A 22,114-nucleotide genomic window follows, 5' to 3' on the forward strand; every position below is an offset into this window, starting at 1 on the left:
ATTTGTTGCAAGTTTATTTCTATTATTCCAGTCAATTTACCACTTATTATTTCCTACTATAATAACATATTTTATAGGGTCCCTTATTGCTAGCTCGGTAGCCTAATCCCAGTTTCCTAATCGCCTAATGCGAAAAACGGGCATCTTAAAATTTTATATATTGTGTTCTAGTGGACCGATTTTGATGATCTTTTAAGCAATTTGTAGCTAAATTATTTTGACAGCTTTTCAAATTTATAATGAATTGCACCTTCACATGTAAGTGCAGGGACTGTAAGAAGAAGATTAAACGAAGCAAATCTTATGTCAAAATGACCTGCTTCGGGATCACAACTTGCTAGATCTGTTCACCAAACGCATGGTTAAAAATATAAAAATATTAGAGCCTTCTTCAAAAGCGAATATCTCTCTAATTTTTAATTTAGAAAGGGATACTAAAAATTCAAATAATTTGGCTACATATTGCTTGAAAATTATCAAAATTGGCCTACTAGAACAAAATATGTTAAACTTTAAAATACATCAAAATTTGAAGGTGACCGGTTTTCGTGCCGGTGAGTGTATTTTAATTTTGTCATAATCGAGTCTTGTTTTAGTTACTAGACAAACATTAAGTCGCGATCTAATTGTTTCTGTTTATTATTTCAGTTAATAACACATTAAAATTAATATATTTTGATCCTACCTACTTAAAGAAAAGATTTCTGCAATATGATTTTGTTTATAGAATTACTAGCGTGTACCCGCGACTTCGTTCGCGTCGAATTAATCATCTGATGATGATAAAGCAAAGCTGATGATGATAAAGATCTAATGGTGATGATAAAGCAAGGAAAGAATTTCCATTAACATACAAACTGGATAAAATTTTCTCACATGTATGTCAGCATGAGAAAAAACAATATGGCGATATTATTATATAACTTGGTAATATTTGATAAGATTTAATATTTGAATATTTAAGAACGTAAAGATAAGGAAATATGTGTATTAAATATTTAACGTTCGCTATTCTACTAGCATAAATTCTATTCGAAATAATGAGAGAAGCATGAAAAATATTCTGCATTATCCACCGATAATGCACCTGCTTACAACTTATTTGCTGCCTCGCAAAAATCAATGAAACTAGTTTTCGAATAGTTAACTCTACACAACGGCGTTCTATAAAATCCTTTATAATATGATTTTAAATAATGGGATTTAAAATTATTTTAACCAATCTGAATTCTTCTAATAATTTTCTAAATAACAAAACTATGACTATTAACAACTAAATTCTTTTGGCCTTTTTTACAGCAATTCTAATCCTTTGTTACACGGTTAATACTGAAATAATCAACTTATTTTCAACTTGTTTGTCTACTACACCTAGTAGGTTAGTATAGAATTTGATAAAAAAATAAGTTGGGCAATTAAACAAAAGCCACGAAGCTTGTGTGCGATTTTATTATACGTTAGCCGCAAGAGGTCTGACCTGGATACATAACGCTATCGCTATTAATAAAAGCTTTTTAAATGGACTCACCTTACTCTGACTCGTATTCTTTGTCAAATATTAAAGCCAAAAGTTTAATTTAATTCAGTTCCCAGTTAACTCACGGCTTTCTATTAAACTATACCATCTGACGATACTTAAAAAAAGCTAAGCATTTTATGACAATTTCAACAAAGAAACTTTTTTTTAAAGCCTCTTTCGATACTCATCTCGCTTCGTTTTGTTTTTTATTAAGGTAATATATTCCAAGTATTATTATTAAAATATATAAAAAAATTATATTAACCGTAAAATTATCGAAAAATATTAAAGGAAGGAAGATCTTTTATTTAATTTTATTTGGAGGAAATGAATATTTATTTATCAAATAAATATTCAATGTAATTTTAATACAGAATATGTATCAATAACTTTTTGAAAACTCACTGCTTTTAATATTTTTTTGAATACTTGTCATGCAGCTCAATGAATTCCTGACAGGGGTATCATAATCACAGGTTTCCATGGTTAACTTTATAGCTGTATACCGCGTGTTTCTTAAGAGTGGCTCATTCCTAGAACTTATTTTTTTTTGGACAGAAAAACGAGATGTGGTATGTTAATATATCATAAGAATTAGGATTGATTGACATATTCAATTGTTTTCAGTTACTTCCTGTTTCACAGGAAATGAGTACAATTTTTTTGTAAGGATTTTTAAATGGCACCCTCGGTATTTTATTACTTCATTTCAAAGAAAACATTCTAAATAAAATGACTACTTATGTCAACTTTTGACATTTTCATTTATAAAAAATAATTTTAAATTTCAATTTAGATGGCATGGCACTCCAGATTTAAAATACAATTTTTAAGCGAGAATATCAAAAGTTGACATTATGATATGTCATTCTATTCAGAGTGTCATTTTATATCGAATAAAGTAGAAAAATACTGAGGGTGCCATTTAAATTCAAAAGTTGTAGTCATTTCCGGTGAAACAGGAAGTGACCAAAAATAATTGAATACGTCAATCAATCCTGATTTATGTCATATACTAACGTATCAAATCTCGTTCATTTATCTAAAAAAATTAAAAATGTTATAGGGGTGAGCCACTTTTGAGAAACACCCGATATATATCCTCTATTTATAACCACAGACAACATAATAGAGATAAAGAAATCAAAAATATTTTAATTAAATTATTGCAAACGTCTTTTTTAATTTTCTAATAATGATGTAATTGTGCCGTTACTGAGCTAAAGCTAAATGTAGCAAATTAAAAAAAAGAACGATTGATGTATTGAAAATACGGGATGTTCAGGAAAAGTTTAATATAGCGAAAGCTTGAAGTGAGGAATCGGCCAACGGTAATGCAAGTCAACCAATAGATTACAAAGGATTTTATGGGAACAACTGATTTATTTGATGCACTCACCACAGTTGGACCGTTGTAACCATCCCTTGGTTTGTCGCTTTCCTGCTTGTGGACATAGTCGGCGCCGATGGGGATTTTCTTGTTCAGTAATTCGACGTGGATTGTGTCCGTCTTTAGTCCCGCCCGTGATTTCGACAGGCAATTATACTTGCCATCCAGTACGCTCTCGCCGTTATAATCTACCGTAGCGCGACCAATGCTGAGCTCTGCCTTTTTCTGTAAAACTCATTCATTAACATTCGTTTTTTGCTTACACGGGATCCATTTAAAGATTTAAGACTTTTTGCGACCTTACGGAACTTATCTTCTTGCAACACAAGTACTATTAGAGCTATTCTTCCCAACTTTATTAATTGCTCTCGATTTTTTTCTTTAATGCCGTGTTTGGGTTCTTTTAAGCGCGTAAGCAAACTTTCTAATTTACCGCCTTGTCTCGGTTAGTAGATAATTACTGTGCTCCGGTCAAATAATAATTATAAAAGGTAAATCATAGCATAATGTATTATGAACTACAGAGTGGCGCCTCTCATACGACGCGAAGGCTCCAAGGAGAGCTACCCTTTATATTGAAATGAAATTTTGTGAGCATATATAAGTTAAATTAGAGCATTTTTTAAAAGTATAGAGAGTTCTAGAGGGTGTCCCCAAAAAAGTTGCACATCAAAGATTTGTATTTTGTAATGGAACACCTTACATATTAATAGATTTTCGGTTTCTAGGAGAAAAATGAAAGCGTTTTATTAGAGAAGTACAATAATGATCGAAAAAAATCGACCTCAGCGATGCCTATGAAATGAAGATCGCTGTCATTTTATTAGTAAAATTATATGTGAAATATCATCGATCGTCATTTCCAAGCCAACTGAACGACGTTTTTTTTTTCCGATCATACGATATAAAATTAAAATGTAAGGTTTTTGACATATTTTTAAATTACAATAAATAATAGATAAATTGGAATTTACCCGGTCGGTGTAGCCCAATATGTAGTTGAAATATATATTGTACTTTAAATTAAATTAAAACTTGACCAAAAAAGGGTGAGACAAAATTAATATTGAACATTGGTCACATTTAAAAGCAAGTTACTCTTTTTTATAAATGGATATAACTTTCCTATAGCAGTTAAAATATTTTCCTGAAATACATCTTCGTACATACTTTAGGTGTGCACTTAACAATTATAGCTTTTATTATAGGAGCTACAGATGCCCGACGCACTATTGCCGGACCCTCTATGGGTACACACGGTATACACGAACTTAGTGTTGTATGATTTATACAAAAAAGCATTCAGTTAAAAATCTAAATTCTCCGATAAATTTCAATTAAACAACATTTGTAACATGGCAAAGGGAATAGAATGTCTCATTTGTGTAAAATTACGCAATCCAATTTTGTACTCACATCATATTCATAGTGGACAATTCCAATATGTCTTGTAGCCAGGGGCAACTCAAGTAAGAGATTTCCTTTGTAGTTTCGATCGGTAATAGGAGTTCCCGTTTTTATGTCACATTTACTGTCCAAAAGTGCAGTGCTATTGGCCCAAAACGCTTTGATATATCGGTTGTAAATGGTCCTGGAAAATAGAGAATTCGACGTTATTTGAATGGATTTTTTTATATATTATATATTGACGTTTATTTTGAAACGTATATAATCCCAGATATGACCAAAATTTGTCAAAATTCTTCGAAAAAATTCAGAAAAAAGTTTTAGTAAAAATCTCAATATACCACTATCTTAAAGAAGTATTTTATTATATTGTTTTTATGACATTATATCAATTTCTTTTATTTCTTAAATATAAGGTAAACTATAATTTCTATTCTGTTTCAGAATATATAGGATACACTATTTAGAATTTTGCAATAAAAATAAAATTGGACGTATACATACTCTGTTGTTTCTGCTTTAAAATGCGCTCCTGTGAAATTAAAGTTCTTGTACGGAACTGATATGTTAAACATGCCAAACATATTTGCCAATTCTACATAATCTATTGTAAAATGTGCCAGTGATACATCCTCGGGATAGAATGTTTTGCATCTGGAAATGTAAAGAATATTTTAAGAAAATGGTCTTCCGCTATTCCGTGTAAGATTTAAAAGAGACAAAATCATGTTTTAAACGGTTTATACCGTTCTTTAGTAGCAAGGAGTAGAAACATATAAGGGCTATATGAGTGTAGTAATATAGAAAATTTAAATGACCTAGTGACTGAAATAAATGCATTTTTTGAAATTTGACGTACGTTATATTGTGATGTGTCCCAATTTTTTCATAGTTTATGTCAGCGACAAAAAGTTGTTTTTGTGAGTATTTTGGTGTTTTTAGTTTGTATATTAACTCTACCGATTTGTTAAGATTTTTTAAGTGTCCATCGTTACGATACTCTTCGCCATTCCACTCCACAACGGCATCAACCGATATATCATCCTTGTTTGGCAGTATTATCTACAAAAAAAAAATTATTATTTTCTTTATTGAATATAATTAAATATAATTTGTATCTATGAGTATACCTTTGCCCAGGATCCGTATTTTCTAACTGGATAAGAGCTTCTGTATTTCAGCAAATAATCAATAAGTTTCAAATAATCGGTGTATTTGAGCTCAGCAAATAAACTGTGGGTTTCCTTAAAATTGTTTGGTATTTTTAAATGTCCTTCCAATCCGATGTTGTTTTTTCCGGGTAGTTTCAGAGATATATTCGAACCAGCTCTAAAAGTGTTTTATTGCTAGAGATTTTCAGCAGATAAATGTACGATCAGAAAGTTTTAGAATTACTGTACATCGCTTCTTGGTTTTAGTTTGGGTCATGTCAAATATAACGATTTTACTAGGACAGAAGTTTACTTTGAAACATAGGAAAAATATATATTGATACATGAAGTACTTACCGCAGGGGGTAGTATGACTGTATGCATACTACTTTGTGGAGTGACGCCCCCGCGGGTCCCAGTTACTTAAGTCGAGATTAAGGGTAAATAGTTACACGAAAAAAACTCAAACGAATAATGCTTTAAAAAATAAAGACATGCTGTAAAAACTTCTATCAGGATTTGTGGATATTGAAAAGAATTTATATTACTTATAACAAGGGTACCTGTCCGGGATTGGTACTATTTATTCCACAGCGTCAGAAGATATGAAAACCTTACTTGACTTACTCACACTCCAATTTTTGTCTAAAAAAACAAGAAACAAGAAGAGCAACATCTTAGTTTCTAAATATAGACGCACCGAAAGACACCTCACAACCTTAAAATTTTGATATAATTTAAAGTTTAATATATTTTGTTCTAGTTGGTCGATTTTGGTGGTTTTTTTTAGCAATATGTAGCTAAATTATTTGACTTTTAGTATTTCTTTCTTAATTAAAAATGAAAATGTGTTCCGAACTTTCACCAAAATAACATTTTGTGTCCCACATATAATTGACAGAAGTGAACTTTCATTTTTAATATAAAAAGAGATACTAAAAAGTCAAATAATTTAGCTACAAATTGCTACAAATGAAAGACATCAAAATCGGTCAACTACACCACTATATATAAAACAATAAAATACGTCATAATTTTAAGGTGTCCGTTTTTTGTGCCGGTGCGTTTGGTAGGAAAACGACAAGAATATTCAGCTGAGCGAAAATTGCTCAGCTCGGTTCTAGAAAAAACGAATTCGGATGAGACTGAAATACGAACGTCTCAACTGGAATAGAAACTCCAAACTCATGCTAGAGATTTTTAATCGTCGCAAAAATGGCAAGAGTAAGTGAACTACAAAGTTCTAAAGTGTTTCCAACATGGTACCATCTCTTGGATAAAATGTTACAAAACATTATCCAATAGTTATTCAAGTATATCTCAGAACTTACGACCAAGAAAAAGCTTTACCTTCATTTAAGTAAAAACATCTTGTCTCCTCAACGAACACCTCAGTAGATTGAAATTAAGAACCAAAGGCGTATGCAGATTGTATGTTTTTCAAGTTTGGTACGACAGATATTGAAGATGAAGAACTAACCTCTGTGAAACCGTCTCAGATACTGGCTTTTGTCAAAGCCCTCAGACTGTATGATGAGTTATAACTCAATCTCAAGAAGGGGAACACAATAGATCTGTCAGTCGCGATGATTAACCCCCCTCCCATACATTCTACATTCTATTCAAGCATATATTTTAATTATAAAACTTTGTGATCGTCGGATACTACAAAAATAATGGAAATAAACTCACTCCCATAGTGTATCAATTTTTATATCTCCACCGGTGTCGAGCTGCTGGAACTTTTTCTCCGGATTTTTATAAAACATTTCTAAGGTCGATGAGCTCACGTAATGAGCATTTTGATAGCTTCCAACGGCTTTCACAAACATATTTTCTAAATATAACGATATAAAGTCTATATCAGCCATTCCCTTTACTTGAGTTAGTTCAAAATAACCTCGGGCTCTCTTCAAAACATCTTGCGAGCTAAAAATAAGGAACTTCGTAACTTACATAAAAAGTACAGTTTTCTTTAACAGCAAGTATATCTATTTAAAAAGAAACCTAGAAAATGATCCCATCTATTCTTTCATTCTCAGTTAATATTTGTTAAATTTGGTCATTTGTGTAAAGTATAAAAGCATTATTAAGTACTTTTAAGCGAAAAAATAGAGGCATATTATATTATTAATTATCTTTCTCCAATGCTTTTAAAGCTTTTGTGTAAGAATTGGTAATAGTCCTGAATAAGAGTTGTAAGAGACAGCTTTTTTGGTTACAATTTTTATTGTTTTCCGTTAAAGTCTATCCAATACCTTATTTTAATAATAAAAATATAACTGCTGATGAAGTGATATCTTAACGGATAACGAAAAGAAAATTGAAAAGATAGAAGGTTCACTTTTCAAATTTTTTGCAAATATTAAGCTGGTGCAAGGCAATGAAGCATTGCAGTTATGGTCAGGCAAAATATTGTTGTTCTTCGGTGAAAAGAAAGATTAAAAAATGTAGTAAAGCTATCAATAAATTCATCATGTATATGCTAAGATTAACATCTTATTTTGTTAATTAATGAATTAATGAAAATATTTGTTTAATATTTTTATTTTAAGTATATATATTCTATGATATGAACATACTTGATTTTTTAAATAGCAAATATTTTAAAAGATACGTTAATAAGAATTTAAAGTAAAATAAGAAACTTATTATATAATTGTTTTTATTTTATAGTTACTTTTTACAGTAATATATATTGGTATTTTTGTTTCTCGCGGGTTTATTTACTTCCATCATAGAGCATTTACCATTAAAACAAAATTAATCTAACCGAATATGATGAATGCAAAATTGCAGTTTCGTCTCTTTTATTCTATCGAACCGAAGCCGTGGACATATGCAAATTTTTTAATTATTTTTTCATTTGATAACAGTTCCAGATAAATTTTCTTATGAATTTTAAATACGAATTGCATATTTAGATTGAAATAGGGCCTTTCTCTAATTATCTTTATCAGGTGCCATACGTACCATTATACTTTTCCTGTTCGCTAAGAGAGGTGGCGATGAATTATTAAAATTACACCAGGAAATACAATTATCCTTTACATAAATACACTCGCAAGCATGAAAAACGGGCATCTTAAAATTTTGATGTATTTTAAAGTTTTGTATATTGTTTTCCAGTCGCCAAATTTTGATGGTCTTTCAAGCAATTTGTAGCTAAATATTTGAATTTTTAGTATCCCTTTCTAAGTTAAAAATGAAAGTTCCCATATCTGTCCATAATACGAGGGAAAAACAAGATGTTGATATTTTGGTGATTTCATCAAAATAACATTTTGTGTTCTCTCTTATAATTGACAGATGGGAACTTTCATTTTTAATTTAGAAAGAGATACTAAAAAGTTAAATAATGTAGCTACAAATTGCTTAAGAGATCATCAAAATCGATCCACTAGAACACAATATAATATAAAACTTTAAAAAACATAAAAATTTTAAGATGCCCGTTTTTCCTGCCGCGCCGGTGAGTGTAATACATTTAAGATATGTTTATAATAATATGTAAATGGCGAGTTCTTACTGGTCACTTTTAGTGTGAATCAGTTTTCATGAATCATTTTTTATGAACCTGCCTTGCGTTCATATTGTTTCATAAAATATGATCATTTTAAAACTGTCAACTCATGTTTCAGTCACTAAAAATGGCATCCCGCAAAAGAAAGTTGATATGTAGTGCAGTTCGTGAAATATGTGTGCAAATGTCTTGTGATATACAACATATTATCGTAGAAACTAAAAAGAAAGAAATATATATATATATATATATATATATATATATATATATATATATATATATATATATATATATATATATATATATATATATATATATATATATATATATATATATATAGTATATATACATATATGGTATATATCTTCAGCACCAGAACCACTCTTTTCCGACTTTATAATTTTATTTAACTCTGTTTTGTAGTTAGTTCGAAGAATCTTAATTTTGTTTTTCACATCTTCTACTGTTAATCCAGGCAAGTTCAAACCCGAACAAATTTTATTTTAAGCAGCATCACGGGCATTTTTATTTTTGTATTGGCTACTGCTTACGTTCCAAAGACATTCTTGTTCCCTATAAATATGTCCATCGCGCCACTTAAACACGATTTTGATAATCACAATTCACTTAAACAAATACACAGCCAGAAAACTACCAAAGAATTAATGATCAGTAAATATTATGTGTTCATTTTATGAGAAACGTTATTGGTTCAATATATGTAGAATTTAGTGGCTTTTTACTTCAATATAAATTTGCCTAACCAGCAAAAAGCACGTAAAAATCCGAGGTAAAAAAATACCACGTCATCAAAAACGACCAGAAAAAATAACAATCAAGTTAAAATATAAAAAATGAATATTATATCAATTTTAATACATATGTATATCTATTTAATGGCTGATGTATTTGAGAAATTTATTAGAAGAAAATTCAGACGAAATATTGCCATAGGGCTACTTGACAAAGCGGTGTAAAATGGTTTTGTTTAACGCATAAACTGAAATATATCGTTGTCTGGAGACCAACAAAATGACGAGTTTATAATGATACCTGTAAAGCGTAATAAATAAAATTTGGTTGACGTTTATTTCGTGGCGATAAATTATAGTATTTGATGCAGTAATCACCTTTTATTACAATGACATACTTATATAGTGCTATACTTTATCACACATACAGGGTGGCCCTTTAATGCGAGGAACTTCAATATCGTTGTTATTGTCGAAGACATGAAAAAAGTTTTACGTAGATGTTACATGGTTTATAATAGTGCATATCCTAAAAAATTGTTGTATGGGGGGTGTCACAAAAAAGTTTGATTCAGGATAAAATTCTTAAAATGTATAGTACACTATTTTTATTTGAAGCTCTATGCGGTATTGCCATTCTCTTTCTTATTTATTAAAAGATTGGTTAAAAAAACTATATCCGAAAAGTGGTTAAAATCTGCTATATTTTCCTAAACACCAAGGATAACAGAATAAATCCGGGAAGAAAATATTACATTATCCTATACATAGGATTTTGTATGGCGTCACCAAAATCAGAATATTTAATTTTATATAATACTTAATTTTCCCTGTATATTATTTTTCGTTTAGATGCAGACTTAAATAATGAACATTTTTGTATTTCAAGTTTTCCTAAATTTTTAGCGGTTTTGCAGATATTCGCTGTATTATATTATATATTATGGGGTTTTCAACGGTAATATACCAGATAAAGATCATATTAGGTGGTTTTGATAAAAATTCATTGTTGGAAGAGTCATTACTAATACCGGGTGCGTCTCAAAAATGGCTCACCCATATAACTTTCTTATTTTTTCAGTTAAAAAAACGAGATTTGGTGTGTTAGTATATATCATAAATTAGGATTGATTGACGTATTCAATTGTTTTCGACCACTTCCTGTTTCACATGCTTTTTCGAAATATGCTAATGAGCCGAAAAAATTGAGATATGATTAAAAATACGATTTGGGCATTTTTTAACCGGCCAGGACAAGACACTAAAAACATTAGGCGATCAAATCTATTTTTCCAAGGCTCCTTGATTAAGAATTAGTATAAAAACACTAATTCTTAATCAAGGAGCCTATCATATTTTTAGTTTTTATCATAGCCATGGCACTCTAGATTGAAATTTAAAATACAATTTTTTATTAAGCGAGAATGTCAAAAGTTGATATATGATACGTCATTCTATTCAGAATATCATTTTCTATCGAATAAAGTAAAAATATACCGGAGGTGCCATTTAAAAATCAAAAGTTGTAGTCATTTCCGGTGAAACAGGAAGTGGCAAAAAACAATTGAATGCGTCAATCAATCCCAATTTATGTCATATACTAATATACAAAATCTCGTTTTTTATCTGAAAAAATAAAAAAGTTATAAGGGTGAGCCACTTTTGAGACGCACCCGGTATAATACCGGCGAATATCTGCGAATGCGTTAAATATTTAAGAAAACTTAAAGTAGTATACAGTGTTGCATTTAAAAAAAATAGATATAGCATTTTTAAAAATTACCCTGCATAAGGTAATATAAATTGTAATATTAGCTAATAAATATTAATAAATTTACCCTTGTTTTTAACTACTTTTTGGATATACTGTATTTAAGCAGTTTTATATAGTGATAATTTGTATAGCAATTTATATAAGAAATAGAATGGCAACACCGCATAAAGCTTCAAATAAAAATAGTGTACTATATGCAGAATTTTAGGCTGAATCCCACTATCTACAGAAAAATGGGGTTGCAATATAAAAAAATTAAAACTTCATCATACATTTTTGCGATCCCTATATACAACAAAATATTTTTAGGATATGGCGCTTTATAAACCATACAACATCTGTATAAAACTTTTTTTCATACCTTCGACAACGACGAAGTTATTGAACTTCCTCGCACTTAGTGAATGGGCCACCCTGTATGAATTACTGTTAATAGTTACATTCATATGATTTAATACAACGAATACTTACTTTAGACTAAGACCAAATTTGGGATTTTCAAAATTGGGTATACTTGTTGCAAGTGCAACATCCAAACTTGTCATCTTATCGAGGTACTTTGTGTTAATAGATGCTTTCATTTTTTGAGCAGGATTCGTAGGTTCCACCTAAAAAAACGGTATAGGTAAATCAATTGCAGTATATTTAAGTGAAGTAAATATACAAAAAGATCCAAGTTAAAAAAAAAACTCTGTTAGGCCTGGTAGTTGTCCTTTTAGTTGCAGCATCTTTGAAATTAAAATTTGTAGAGGTATTTAAAGTTATGTTTCAACTTTTGGGCGGTAAAGAAAATATGTTTGTTTAAAGGAGTATACTTTAGAAAATATGTAAGTACCTGCAAATTAATATTCCAGTTATATAATTTATTGTCTGTCGTGGCGTCACCCTTAAAATGGGTAAATCTGTTCGAATAATTTAGAAAACCAACTAATTCGTAGCCTTTTAACGTCTTCTCGAGATCGTATTGAAAAGTCAAAGGAAAGCTATTATCTTCTGGAATAAAAGTGATTAAAAGTTTTACGGGTAAGCTCCCTATAACATTTGCGGTTCCATTTATATTGTATAGTTTATCTCCGAGTAATAAAGTCCCTTCAAGTTCACGCTGATTTGGAGTCGGTGCTAAGATTTTGCAATTCACATTCACTGGATATCTAAAAACAAATATTGAGGAGTTCAATTTAATATATTTCTTTTCAAGAAATTCTAATATTCTTTTAAGCTTCATTACACATTAAAATCGTTCAAAAATAGTTATATTTTGTTCTAGTAACGGAACATGTAGGATTGGTTAAAATTATATTACATTCCTCGTAATTTTCAGTTGGAAAGAGAATATTTCTTTATTAAAAATTTTGAAACAAGAACATATCGCTTTGAAGTGAGGATACGCGTTACACAGTAAACTTTTCAATGAAAAAGTATTAACAAAAGATTAGAGATTCGTGGAAGCAGGATTAAATTTTATTTCTTCCAAACACCGCTTTATTACGAATTAAATTAAACTTTCCACTGGTTTTTCAAATTTGTTGTAGCCCAAAGTACGGCAGAATACATTCCAGATTAATTTCAACTAAGTGTCAGGGTGTTAAAAATTAAATATTACCTTTTTTGTAACAAGAAACAAAAAGCGCTTACGGTATTTTTTTGCGAACATTTATTTTGAGCTATAATTTCATTATAATAATTCAACATATAATCTAATGATATTTTTTAATTTGATGTTAATACTTTTAATCTAAATTTGGAGACAATCCACATTTGTCTCTACCTAACTAAACATAGGAAATTAATTATATAATATTATAATATATTAATAAAAAAAAATATTACCTCTTAGTATCAAGTTGTAACACTGATTGAGCTGTTAAAACATCCCCTTGTAGCGTGGAATTAAGTTCAATATCTATAGGTTTAATGTGAGCGGAAGCTAACAAAGTTGATCTTATGTCTGTAGATAAGAAATCCACACCGGCACTAGTGTTTTCAAGACCCATGAAAGGAGTTTCGAGTTGGAAAGTAGTTTTAAACTGATCCAAAGATTTGATGAGCCAAGAAGTTCTGAAATAAACCTAAAAATTTAGCACGGTTACGGCTAAGGATCAAATTACACACCTTAGTTAACTTTCATTTTAACGTTTTTAATTTTAACGCCAATGATAAGAACACTTTTATGCTTTGGTTAATTTTTCGCAAAAACGAAATGGAATCTTAGTATCTCTACCAACTTACTTCCGACTTTAGGTTTTCGGGAACTTTGAGTCGCAATTCGACGTAGTTTTCTGATGATGATAGCAGTTTTACGATGCTTAATTGACACTGAGGGATAACGATAATAGGTGTCTTAATATGGAACTCGGAGCTTAAACTCGCCCAGCCTTCATCTACCTGAAATTTATTAGTTTTAAATATATTTTTAAAATTTCTTTGTATAAATTTAAAACCTCATCATAAATTTATAAGATTATGGGAAATGCTTTTCGAATTTAAAATCACCATTTGAGTACAGGTTTTTTTAAAACGACCTATAAATGTATAGTAATCCAGTTCCACTACTGATGTTTATTTCAACTTAGTATTTAATAAACTAATATTTAATCTCAATATTCGCATATAAATATTATACATAGTAAATTACAATTTTTTAGGTCTGCAATGAAACATAAAGGAGTCATATCACCTAAGAATAATATACTTTAGGATAATTAAAAGTATATGTTCTATCAGTCACACTAAAAGAAGAAAGCGCAAGTTGAAGTTATCCAATAAATTAAATCCAAGAAAGTTTCTGAACCAAAGAAAACCTTAATGCGGTGTCTTGAACGACGTCATCCCTGGCAGACAATCGATGCAGAACTGCGGTAAGAGGGGTCCCAAGGGAGCCATATTATAGCCACTCAAGTGTCTGGAGTGATAACTAACAACAGCGGAATAAAATATTACAGGTCACGATTCACCGTCAAAAAACTAAAATATCTAGATTCAGATTTGAAAAAAGTTTGCTCACATTTGTCTGAATGACAATAAAAAAATATATAATGGCGAATGCTCATATTTCAATCATATTTCTAGTAGATAGAGTGGATTTCATTTTGAAAACGTGATTCTATTAAATGGTGGTGTGAGAAATATAATAAATAGTTAAAAAACTGATTAAAAGTAGCACTGAACAAAAGTAGCAATAGAAACGCAATTACATTCAAATCTAGAATGCCACTTTATCTAGAAAAAAAGCATTGGACTAATGTGTACTACCAGTTATGACCTATGGACCTGGACACTTAAAACGGACATTATACGGTTTCTTTGGTTAACTGCAGGTCGCATAGCGCTGGTATGCTGGGAAAAAAGCAAGAAACATCGTAAAACAATAGAGTGGATACGACAAAAGATTCGGGTAATAGGTGTCATCCACAGAATCAAATCCCTCAAGTGAGGTGACCTAGAAGAAAACCAAACTTGAGATGGAACCATAATATTACTACAACCATAATTAGAATTGGTAGAACAAGCTAAAAATGATGATGATAAAAGACTGATGATTGGTCTTGGAAATATTTGTTTTCCATTAATAATAATTTCATTTATCTCACGTATATTGATATTGGTTTTTAACGAAAAATAAATAGGCTTTGTTCAGCGTTAAATCTTTAAAAATTTACTATTTCGAGGACACTTCGGTACACAAAAAATGCATCTGGTTTTTGCAACAAGCTGATGATAAGTGCAGATAAAATAAAACGTATATCTGATATTTATTCCTGATCTAACCAAAAACGTTGGTCTCATACCATATAGTAAAGCTATTCAATTTAAAAGTCACAAAGCGCTTATTTAATTTCTTACTTCTATGGTAGCGTCCAAAGATATATCGCTCCTATTTGTGTTGAATAATAGCTTAGTGCGATAAAAATTCTCCTCGGTTTCAAAAGCCCCAAACAAATTCAACTTTGGAAAAGCTTTAAAGGGGGTATTTACTTCAAGAGTGGCGTTGTAAATTCTTTCGTCAATATCCCTTCCGTCTGAGTTGTATTCTGTTAAAACTCCTGTCTGAAAAAACAACAACGACAGCGACAAACTTTAGTTGTTGGTACTTTAATGCCTTAAAAATACTACGGGAAAAACAAAACGGTACATTGAGTAAAAGGCGTTTTTTAAATTTGCATTGTCTTATATTTTTAATAGCACGATACGTAATAATAAATCAGTAATCTCTATATCATATTCCATTCTTAAATGTGTTTTAAAATATTTTAAATTCGATTTATTAAGATGCTTCTGAAAGTCTTAAAAAATTCTGTCTAATATGACAACATGTCAATTTAATCCATTGCGCCTTAATTAAATTATACTTTCTGCCAGTTATTTTTACGAAATATTTTTAATACTAAAGATATTAGAATTTAAAACACTGTGGATAATTTTTTACAAAGAGCGAATTTTTCTTCTACAAGGGTTAATAGTTAGGCTCTGAAGGTACTTAACTTCTACAAGGGTTAATTATTAAGTTAAGCTCTGTTAATTTCTAATACAGACAGAGAAGAATAATTTTCAATTGAACAACTATAGAAGCCAACATATAATAATTGTCCATTTGCAGTTCACTTCATTTAAAACTAAGGTTATTGCTTATATAATAAATGTTAAACAGTATATTTAAAAATGTTGCAAATTCAATAACCCTCCTTTACTCAATAACCTACATTTAGAAACCCCAATATAAACATTACCTTGATAAAGTCCGTGCCATTCTGATATATTACACCTAGTTTAAATAAATAGGTATGTCCTTGAATAACGTGTAGCTTAAAGTCTGAAGTTATAGTCTTCAAAGCTTTATAGGGAGTCACAATTTTTAGGCCATTGCTCATTGATAATATATCCTGAAAAATAAGCAAGTCAAGCAGAGTAAGATAAAGGATTTATGGTGAACATTATCTTTCGTTTCTTGAATATTTTTTAATTTACGACTTTTTTTGAACCGAAACCACTCTCGCCAATTTTAGATTATTTTGAATATATTCGACAATATAGAAAGGCCTTTTATGTACTCGACTTATTGAAAAATACACCATTTAAGCAAATACACTGTTACTAAATGAATAATACGAGTATTAAAACAATAATATGAAATCATTATGCTTCAGTGAGTACATCTGTAAATCAAAATTAAAATTTTCTGCATGGGTCGATACTTTAAAATTTTTGTCGACCTCTTTGTCTCTTTAAAATGTATTTTTGAGTTTCGCCACGGAATAACTTTGGTTCACTAAATTTACGTTATGCTGAAGCAGAAAATTTAAAAGTAGGTTCACACGTACGTGTTTAAGCATCCATCTTTCTGTCGTTAGTGCAGCATTTTTCTTTTATTGTCTAAATTAGCGCTTCTTACTTTTATATTATATTTTATATATTTACAATTTACTCTGTTGTATGTGAAATGTATTTATATAATTCTACGATCTCTTTATGAAATATTTACAGCCCAGAAGCATCCAGCGGAAATGATATTATCATATATTTATCCCAGTATTAAAACAATTAAATTAAAGATAAATTAACCGTAACGCAAAAGTAAAATAAATTAGGTAATTGAAATATAAGATCTTATTTTACGTTTTATCTTTTTCATTATACGTTATTATTTTCTTCGTATACAAACAATGGTATTTCAATGTTCGTTCTAATACAGTTTTTCATGCTCTGATAAAACTAAGCGAAATTTTGTGCGAGATAAAGAAATTTTATTATTATTTTGTAAATGAGTAACTAATAATTATTTTTTTATAGGGCAAAAATATTTACGTATCTTTTTTAATTCACGGTATTAAGATATTTCATATTTTATTTTATCATTAATACAAGCAGAATTATGAATGAACTTTTTCTATAAATTTAAATAAATAAATAATAACAGTGTAGGGCTTCTAGAATACAACTATGGGAATTACTTAAATGGGAATTAACCCTAGAATTTTTAAGTTTAGACGAGTGGCTTACCTAGCATATGTCAGACAAAAAATAATATTGATGAAAAGATAAGAGCTATAGTAGAGGTATTTGCTTATTAACTCGGTTCATAATTTACATTCTTTTATTTCTTCTCTTACATGTTTGATTTAAACTTAAAAAAGTATTAATTATTTTAAGTTTAATAAATTATTCTCTAGGAATATAACAGAACATAAAGTATGAAAATTAAAAAATATATTTTGATATTTTGGTAGCAAAACTAATCATTTGCACCATCAATATAATTAGAGATTGCAATAATTTCCGCAAATGTGTTAACGTTAACAACAAATTATACTCTGATAATTCATAATTTAACTTTTCTCTATAATTTCTCTTTGAATTATATTTATGTTACATTCAAAGGGTTAGCTTTACAGCTAAGTAGAAAATTCATAATTTGTCAAACTATGATACACAAATTGGTATTTTCATAAATAGCAATAAAATAGTTTATAACGAGATTCTTGTGGCGTGAAATTACTCACAATGTATTCGAATTCATCTAATATGGTAGCTATGCCATCTGGCATATGGATTTTCGCCTGAAGGACATACAAAGGCCCCTCCTGGTCTATCTCTAGTTCACCCTTCATCGTTGGGTATATTATTGCATCTAGTTCAATTAATCCTTCCCAACTTAGAAGTTCGTCATCTTTATCGCTAGTGCCGTGAACGGACTTCGAATTGTACACGCTTTTCATATTAATTCCTAATTCCTTTAATGGCTTCGGTTTTGGTTTCCCAATTACCTTCACTCCGACCTAAAACGTATCAAAAATTAATTTTAAACAATCCGCTTCTGAACTTCACAATGCCAGAGTGTCACTGATGCAATTTCGAAAGCAATCAATCGTTGCAACAGTTGGTAAAAAATCTCTCAGCACTGATTTGTTGTAATCTAGACTACGTCTTCTGTGGTGTAATTTAATGTGCAGTAACTAATTGTATATCTGATTTTAAAAAAAATATAGAAAAGATAGATGGTATCACGTTACAACTTTATAAAAAATACTTCTTTAAAAATATATGTATAAATTAAATATATTTATGATTTTCTATTATTATTATATAATAAATTATATTAACTACCCACACTATACTTATTAGTACTAGTATATATAGTTACTAGTACTTATTTATACTATATAGTATAAATATTTATTTTACTTATTAAATTACAAAAAAGCACTGCAAATGATTTAGAATAAGAGTAGGTATATATTTATTTAAAATATAATCTGCAGGCTATAAAAAATTCTATTAAATTCGTTTATTAATTTTTTCATAATCTTAATTACCAAATTATTGGTCTTAACAATTACAAACAAAAACAAGTTTTTTTTATTTATAATTACTTAAATTACATATAGTGCTAGAACCTTTTGCAAAATTTTGTTAAAGTAGAAAGGCGAAAAAGGAGTCTAAAAGTATAAAAAGGATTAAAGAGAACATATTTAAAAAAGCTATGATTTATTTTATACCCTTGGCTTGAACGTACTTTTCTGAATGTTGGGTATAACGATGTTAAGGAAGATTTATAATGAATACTATGTATACTAACGTTAAAAGTTGGGACAGACACAGAAAGCATGGATCTGAATAAAAGTAGGAGATAATACGCTTAGATATTTTAGACGTATTATTAAAATTAGGGATAACATTCTTGTAGAAAAGTTTTGTTGAAAATTCCTGCTATTTTTGAGTTAAGAAAAGGAACATCGTATTAAAATTCACCTTAAAACATCTTATAGATAATAATATATAAAATAATAGTAACTATAAAATAATAGTAACTATTTAATATTCATGACCTACCAAACATAATACATCGAAAATTAGATTGAATGTTACGAAAATAAAAAAAGTTTAAGAAAACCATTGGAGAAACTGATTTGCATTTTAACAGGGATTTTATTTAATTTAGCATGAACTAGCATGCGTTGGCACTCTTGTCAGGCGTAACGTAAGGGTGTTATATTTGCTTAGTATTAAACGAAAAGTTTTGAACCAATAGTAAACAGACTTAGGGTAATCTATTAAGAAAATTTTGTTAGAGAATTGCCTGAGGAAAAGTTTGCGTTTCGGTACACAAGCACGGGCTGAAAATTTATAAGTAAGGATCTATATTTTCAGTGTTTGCTCCAAATCTTTTGCAAGTTTGTTGCTAATAATAGGAGTACAGTAATCGTGGCAAATATTTAAGAACTCTCACACTTGACAAACACACCTTAGTATAGAAGACATATAAAATGTAATATTATAATAGAAATATTATGTTTTTAATACATATACCTACGCTTTACCTTATATTTAGATAATTTGAAAGACATTTCAAAATCTAAACCTTCTGTGACTACTAGTTTGCCGACAAGGCCATTCTCCTCAAAATCTTTTATCGGTGTGTAAATCTTGTATAAGTATTCAAAGTCGATGATATTTACATAATGCCATGCCCCGGAGAATCCTAACAATAACGGGTTCCAGCCTACCCGAAAGTCTGCCTGAAAGTTCAGTTGTGTACAAAACCAATTAAATTTATAAAGAAATAGTTAGGGAAGTCGATAAAATAACAATCTCCTTATTCACAAAGAAAAAAAGCATTCAATGACGTTATTATGTTTGCATATATTTTTTGTTTAGTATATGATTTAACTTGATCTAAAATTAGCTCGGTTTGCGGTAACAGTTCCCAACTAGTAGGGGACTAATCGAATGCATAGTCCAGGAAGTTATGTTCTGTGTTGGCTTTTGACATTAGACCGATTCATTATCGATAGGAAATCAACCTCTATTAAGGTGAGTTTATATGTATCCGTAATGCGTCGTCTGTCGTTTTTTCGTGCATTTCTGTTGGTTCATTTCAAATGGGGAAAATTGGCGGGATACCACATGCAGCGCTGGAAAAAGTTGAGTTTCCGTTAAATAAAAAGAGATGATAAACACAGGTGCTAAGTTGAAAAAGGATAACGATAAATAAATTACAAATGTTTGTTTTTTAAAATACTATCTTTATTATTTTCTGTTATTTTATAATAAACGGGACAATTTACGTAATTGAGTAACAAAATACTTACAGAAACGATCCACCTCATCTTCCTCAGGAGATGGTTTATTTAATTGTTATAGTAAAATCTCTCCTACCTGGGAAATATTTGACTTGCATTCTAAAAATAAATTAAATTTAATACTCTTGCTAAAAGAAAATAACAAACTAAATTTTTTCTTCCACCCTGAGTTGATGATACATTACACATTGATGACCAATCATCTGTAAAATAGGTTTAAGTCGGTACATATATGTTTCATAAATACTGAATAATATTTGCCATGCTCCCCATCTTCTACACTATATGATGAACATCCAGGCACTTTCGCATGTACTGCACATATATAAACTATCTAAAATCATAATGTTATATAGTACATGGAACTGGTGGAATAATAATTACTCGTAATTTATTATTTGATTCCATTATCAACTCCTTTTAATATTAATGAAAATATTAATTTGATTGTTACAGTTATTTTTAATAAACTACAAGATTTTTTTACAATCTAAATGACAAAATATGTCACGCTCTTTTTAACAATTACGCCCCCAAAGGGAACCCGTTTACACAGTTCGATCGCGATGACAGCTCTGCAGCTACGACGACGCATTACGGATGCATATAAACTCACCTTTAGCTTACAAATCTCTGAATATGTGATTAATGTACTACTATTTTAGAAATCATTACAATAAAATAAACCGGATGTAATAAGTAGTAAGTGTTTCATAAATATTACAAAATTTCCTTTATAAGTATTTCAAATCGACTTACCTTCCCTGGTTGCAATTTTCCAACAACTAAAAGTTTCTGAAGGAATTCCACAGGCGTAGCTAATAAAAATTTCACATCGAAGTCTGTTAAATCATTGAACACTAACAACAATTCTGTGCCTAGATCTCCTGCAGGATAAGTGACGAGAGCAACAAAATGTCGCTCTTTCTTTGATAGCTTAAACTGACATTGATACATTTCTTCTGGAGTTGTCAAATTGGCAGTGAACATACTATCCATTAAGTACTTGAATTTGCCTTCCATGTCAACCAGCACCTTCTTATGATCCATATCGACTTCTGCTACCCCTCTAAGGTGTTTATCGTTGGTATAATAAAAAGAACTCAAAAAAGTGACCTTTTTTATGCCCTCGAATGGAGTTAGTGTCCTAACGGTTCCATTAATTTGTGACGAATTCTCGTTTGCTTGCAGTAACCATTGGCTCTCAATATCAATTACAAATTTTGGATTGTACTAAAAGAAGAGAGGACACATTTAGTCTGTCTTCGGAATATATAAGAGATCAACGCTTTACTATAAAAAAGCCGGGTGTTTTTGACGTTTACTTCGTATATAGATATTAATATATATTTGCACAAAGTTTTCTTGAACCATTTCTTAACTATAAATAATTCATCTTTTCTTGGGTTGAGGTTCGTTAAATAAAACGAATTTTAAACCCTTTTTTTGGGTTGAGGTTCGTTATTTAAAGAACCTCAACCCAATAAAAGATGAATTATTTAGTATATCTAGTATAACTAA

At 29.9% G+C, this 22,114-nt stretch overlaps 1 protein-coding gene across 1 annotated transcript in view; it reads right to left on the reverse strand.

Moving 5' to 3' along the window:
• Positions 1-22,114, reverse strand: part of LOC115882214 — a 101,168-nt gene that overhangs the window by 31,656 nt on the left and 47,398 nt on the right. The window contains exons 21-35 of the mRNA XM_030900129.1: positions 21,353-21,826; positions 19,832-20,029; positions 18,014-18,289; positions 16,244-16,396; positions 15,360-15,563; positions 13,746-13,901; positions 13,347-13,585; positions 12,352-12,667; positions 11,988-12,124; positions 7,160-7,396; positions 5,447-5,645; positions 5,176-5,378; positions 4,821-4,970; positions 4,326-4,500; positions 2,919-3,134 (exon numbers count right to left, since the gene is read on the reverse strand). Of these exons, the coding sequence (XP_030755989.1) occupies positions 2,919-3,134; positions 4,326-4,500; positions 4,821-4,970; positions 5,176-5,378; positions 5,447-5,645; positions 7,160-7,396; positions 11,988-12,124; positions 12,352-12,667; positions 13,347-13,585; positions 13,746-13,901; positions 15,360-15,563; positions 16,244-16,396; positions 18,014-18,289; positions 19,832-20,029; positions 21,353-21,826 (3,333 nt within the window). The remainder of the gene's footprint in view (positions 1-2,918; positions 3,135-4,325; positions 4,501-4,820; positions 4,971-5,175; positions 5,379-5,446; positions 5,646-7,159; positions 7,397-11,987; positions 12,125-12,351; positions 12,668-13,346; positions 13,586-13,745; positions 13,902-15,359; positions 15,564-16,243; positions 16,397-18,013; positions 18,290-19,831; positions 20,030-21,352; positions 21,827-22,114) is intronic.

This window comes from Sitophilus oryzae, unplaced genomic scaffold, assembly GCF_002938485.1.
Source record: "Sitophilus oryzae breed Bouriz unplaced genomic scaffold, Soryzae_2.0 scaffold_177_pilon_pilon, whole genome shotgun sequence".
NCBI classification, from domain to species: domain Eukaryota; kingdom Metazoa; phylum Arthropoda; class Insecta; order Coleoptera; family Curculionidae; genus Sitophilus; species Sitophilus oryzae.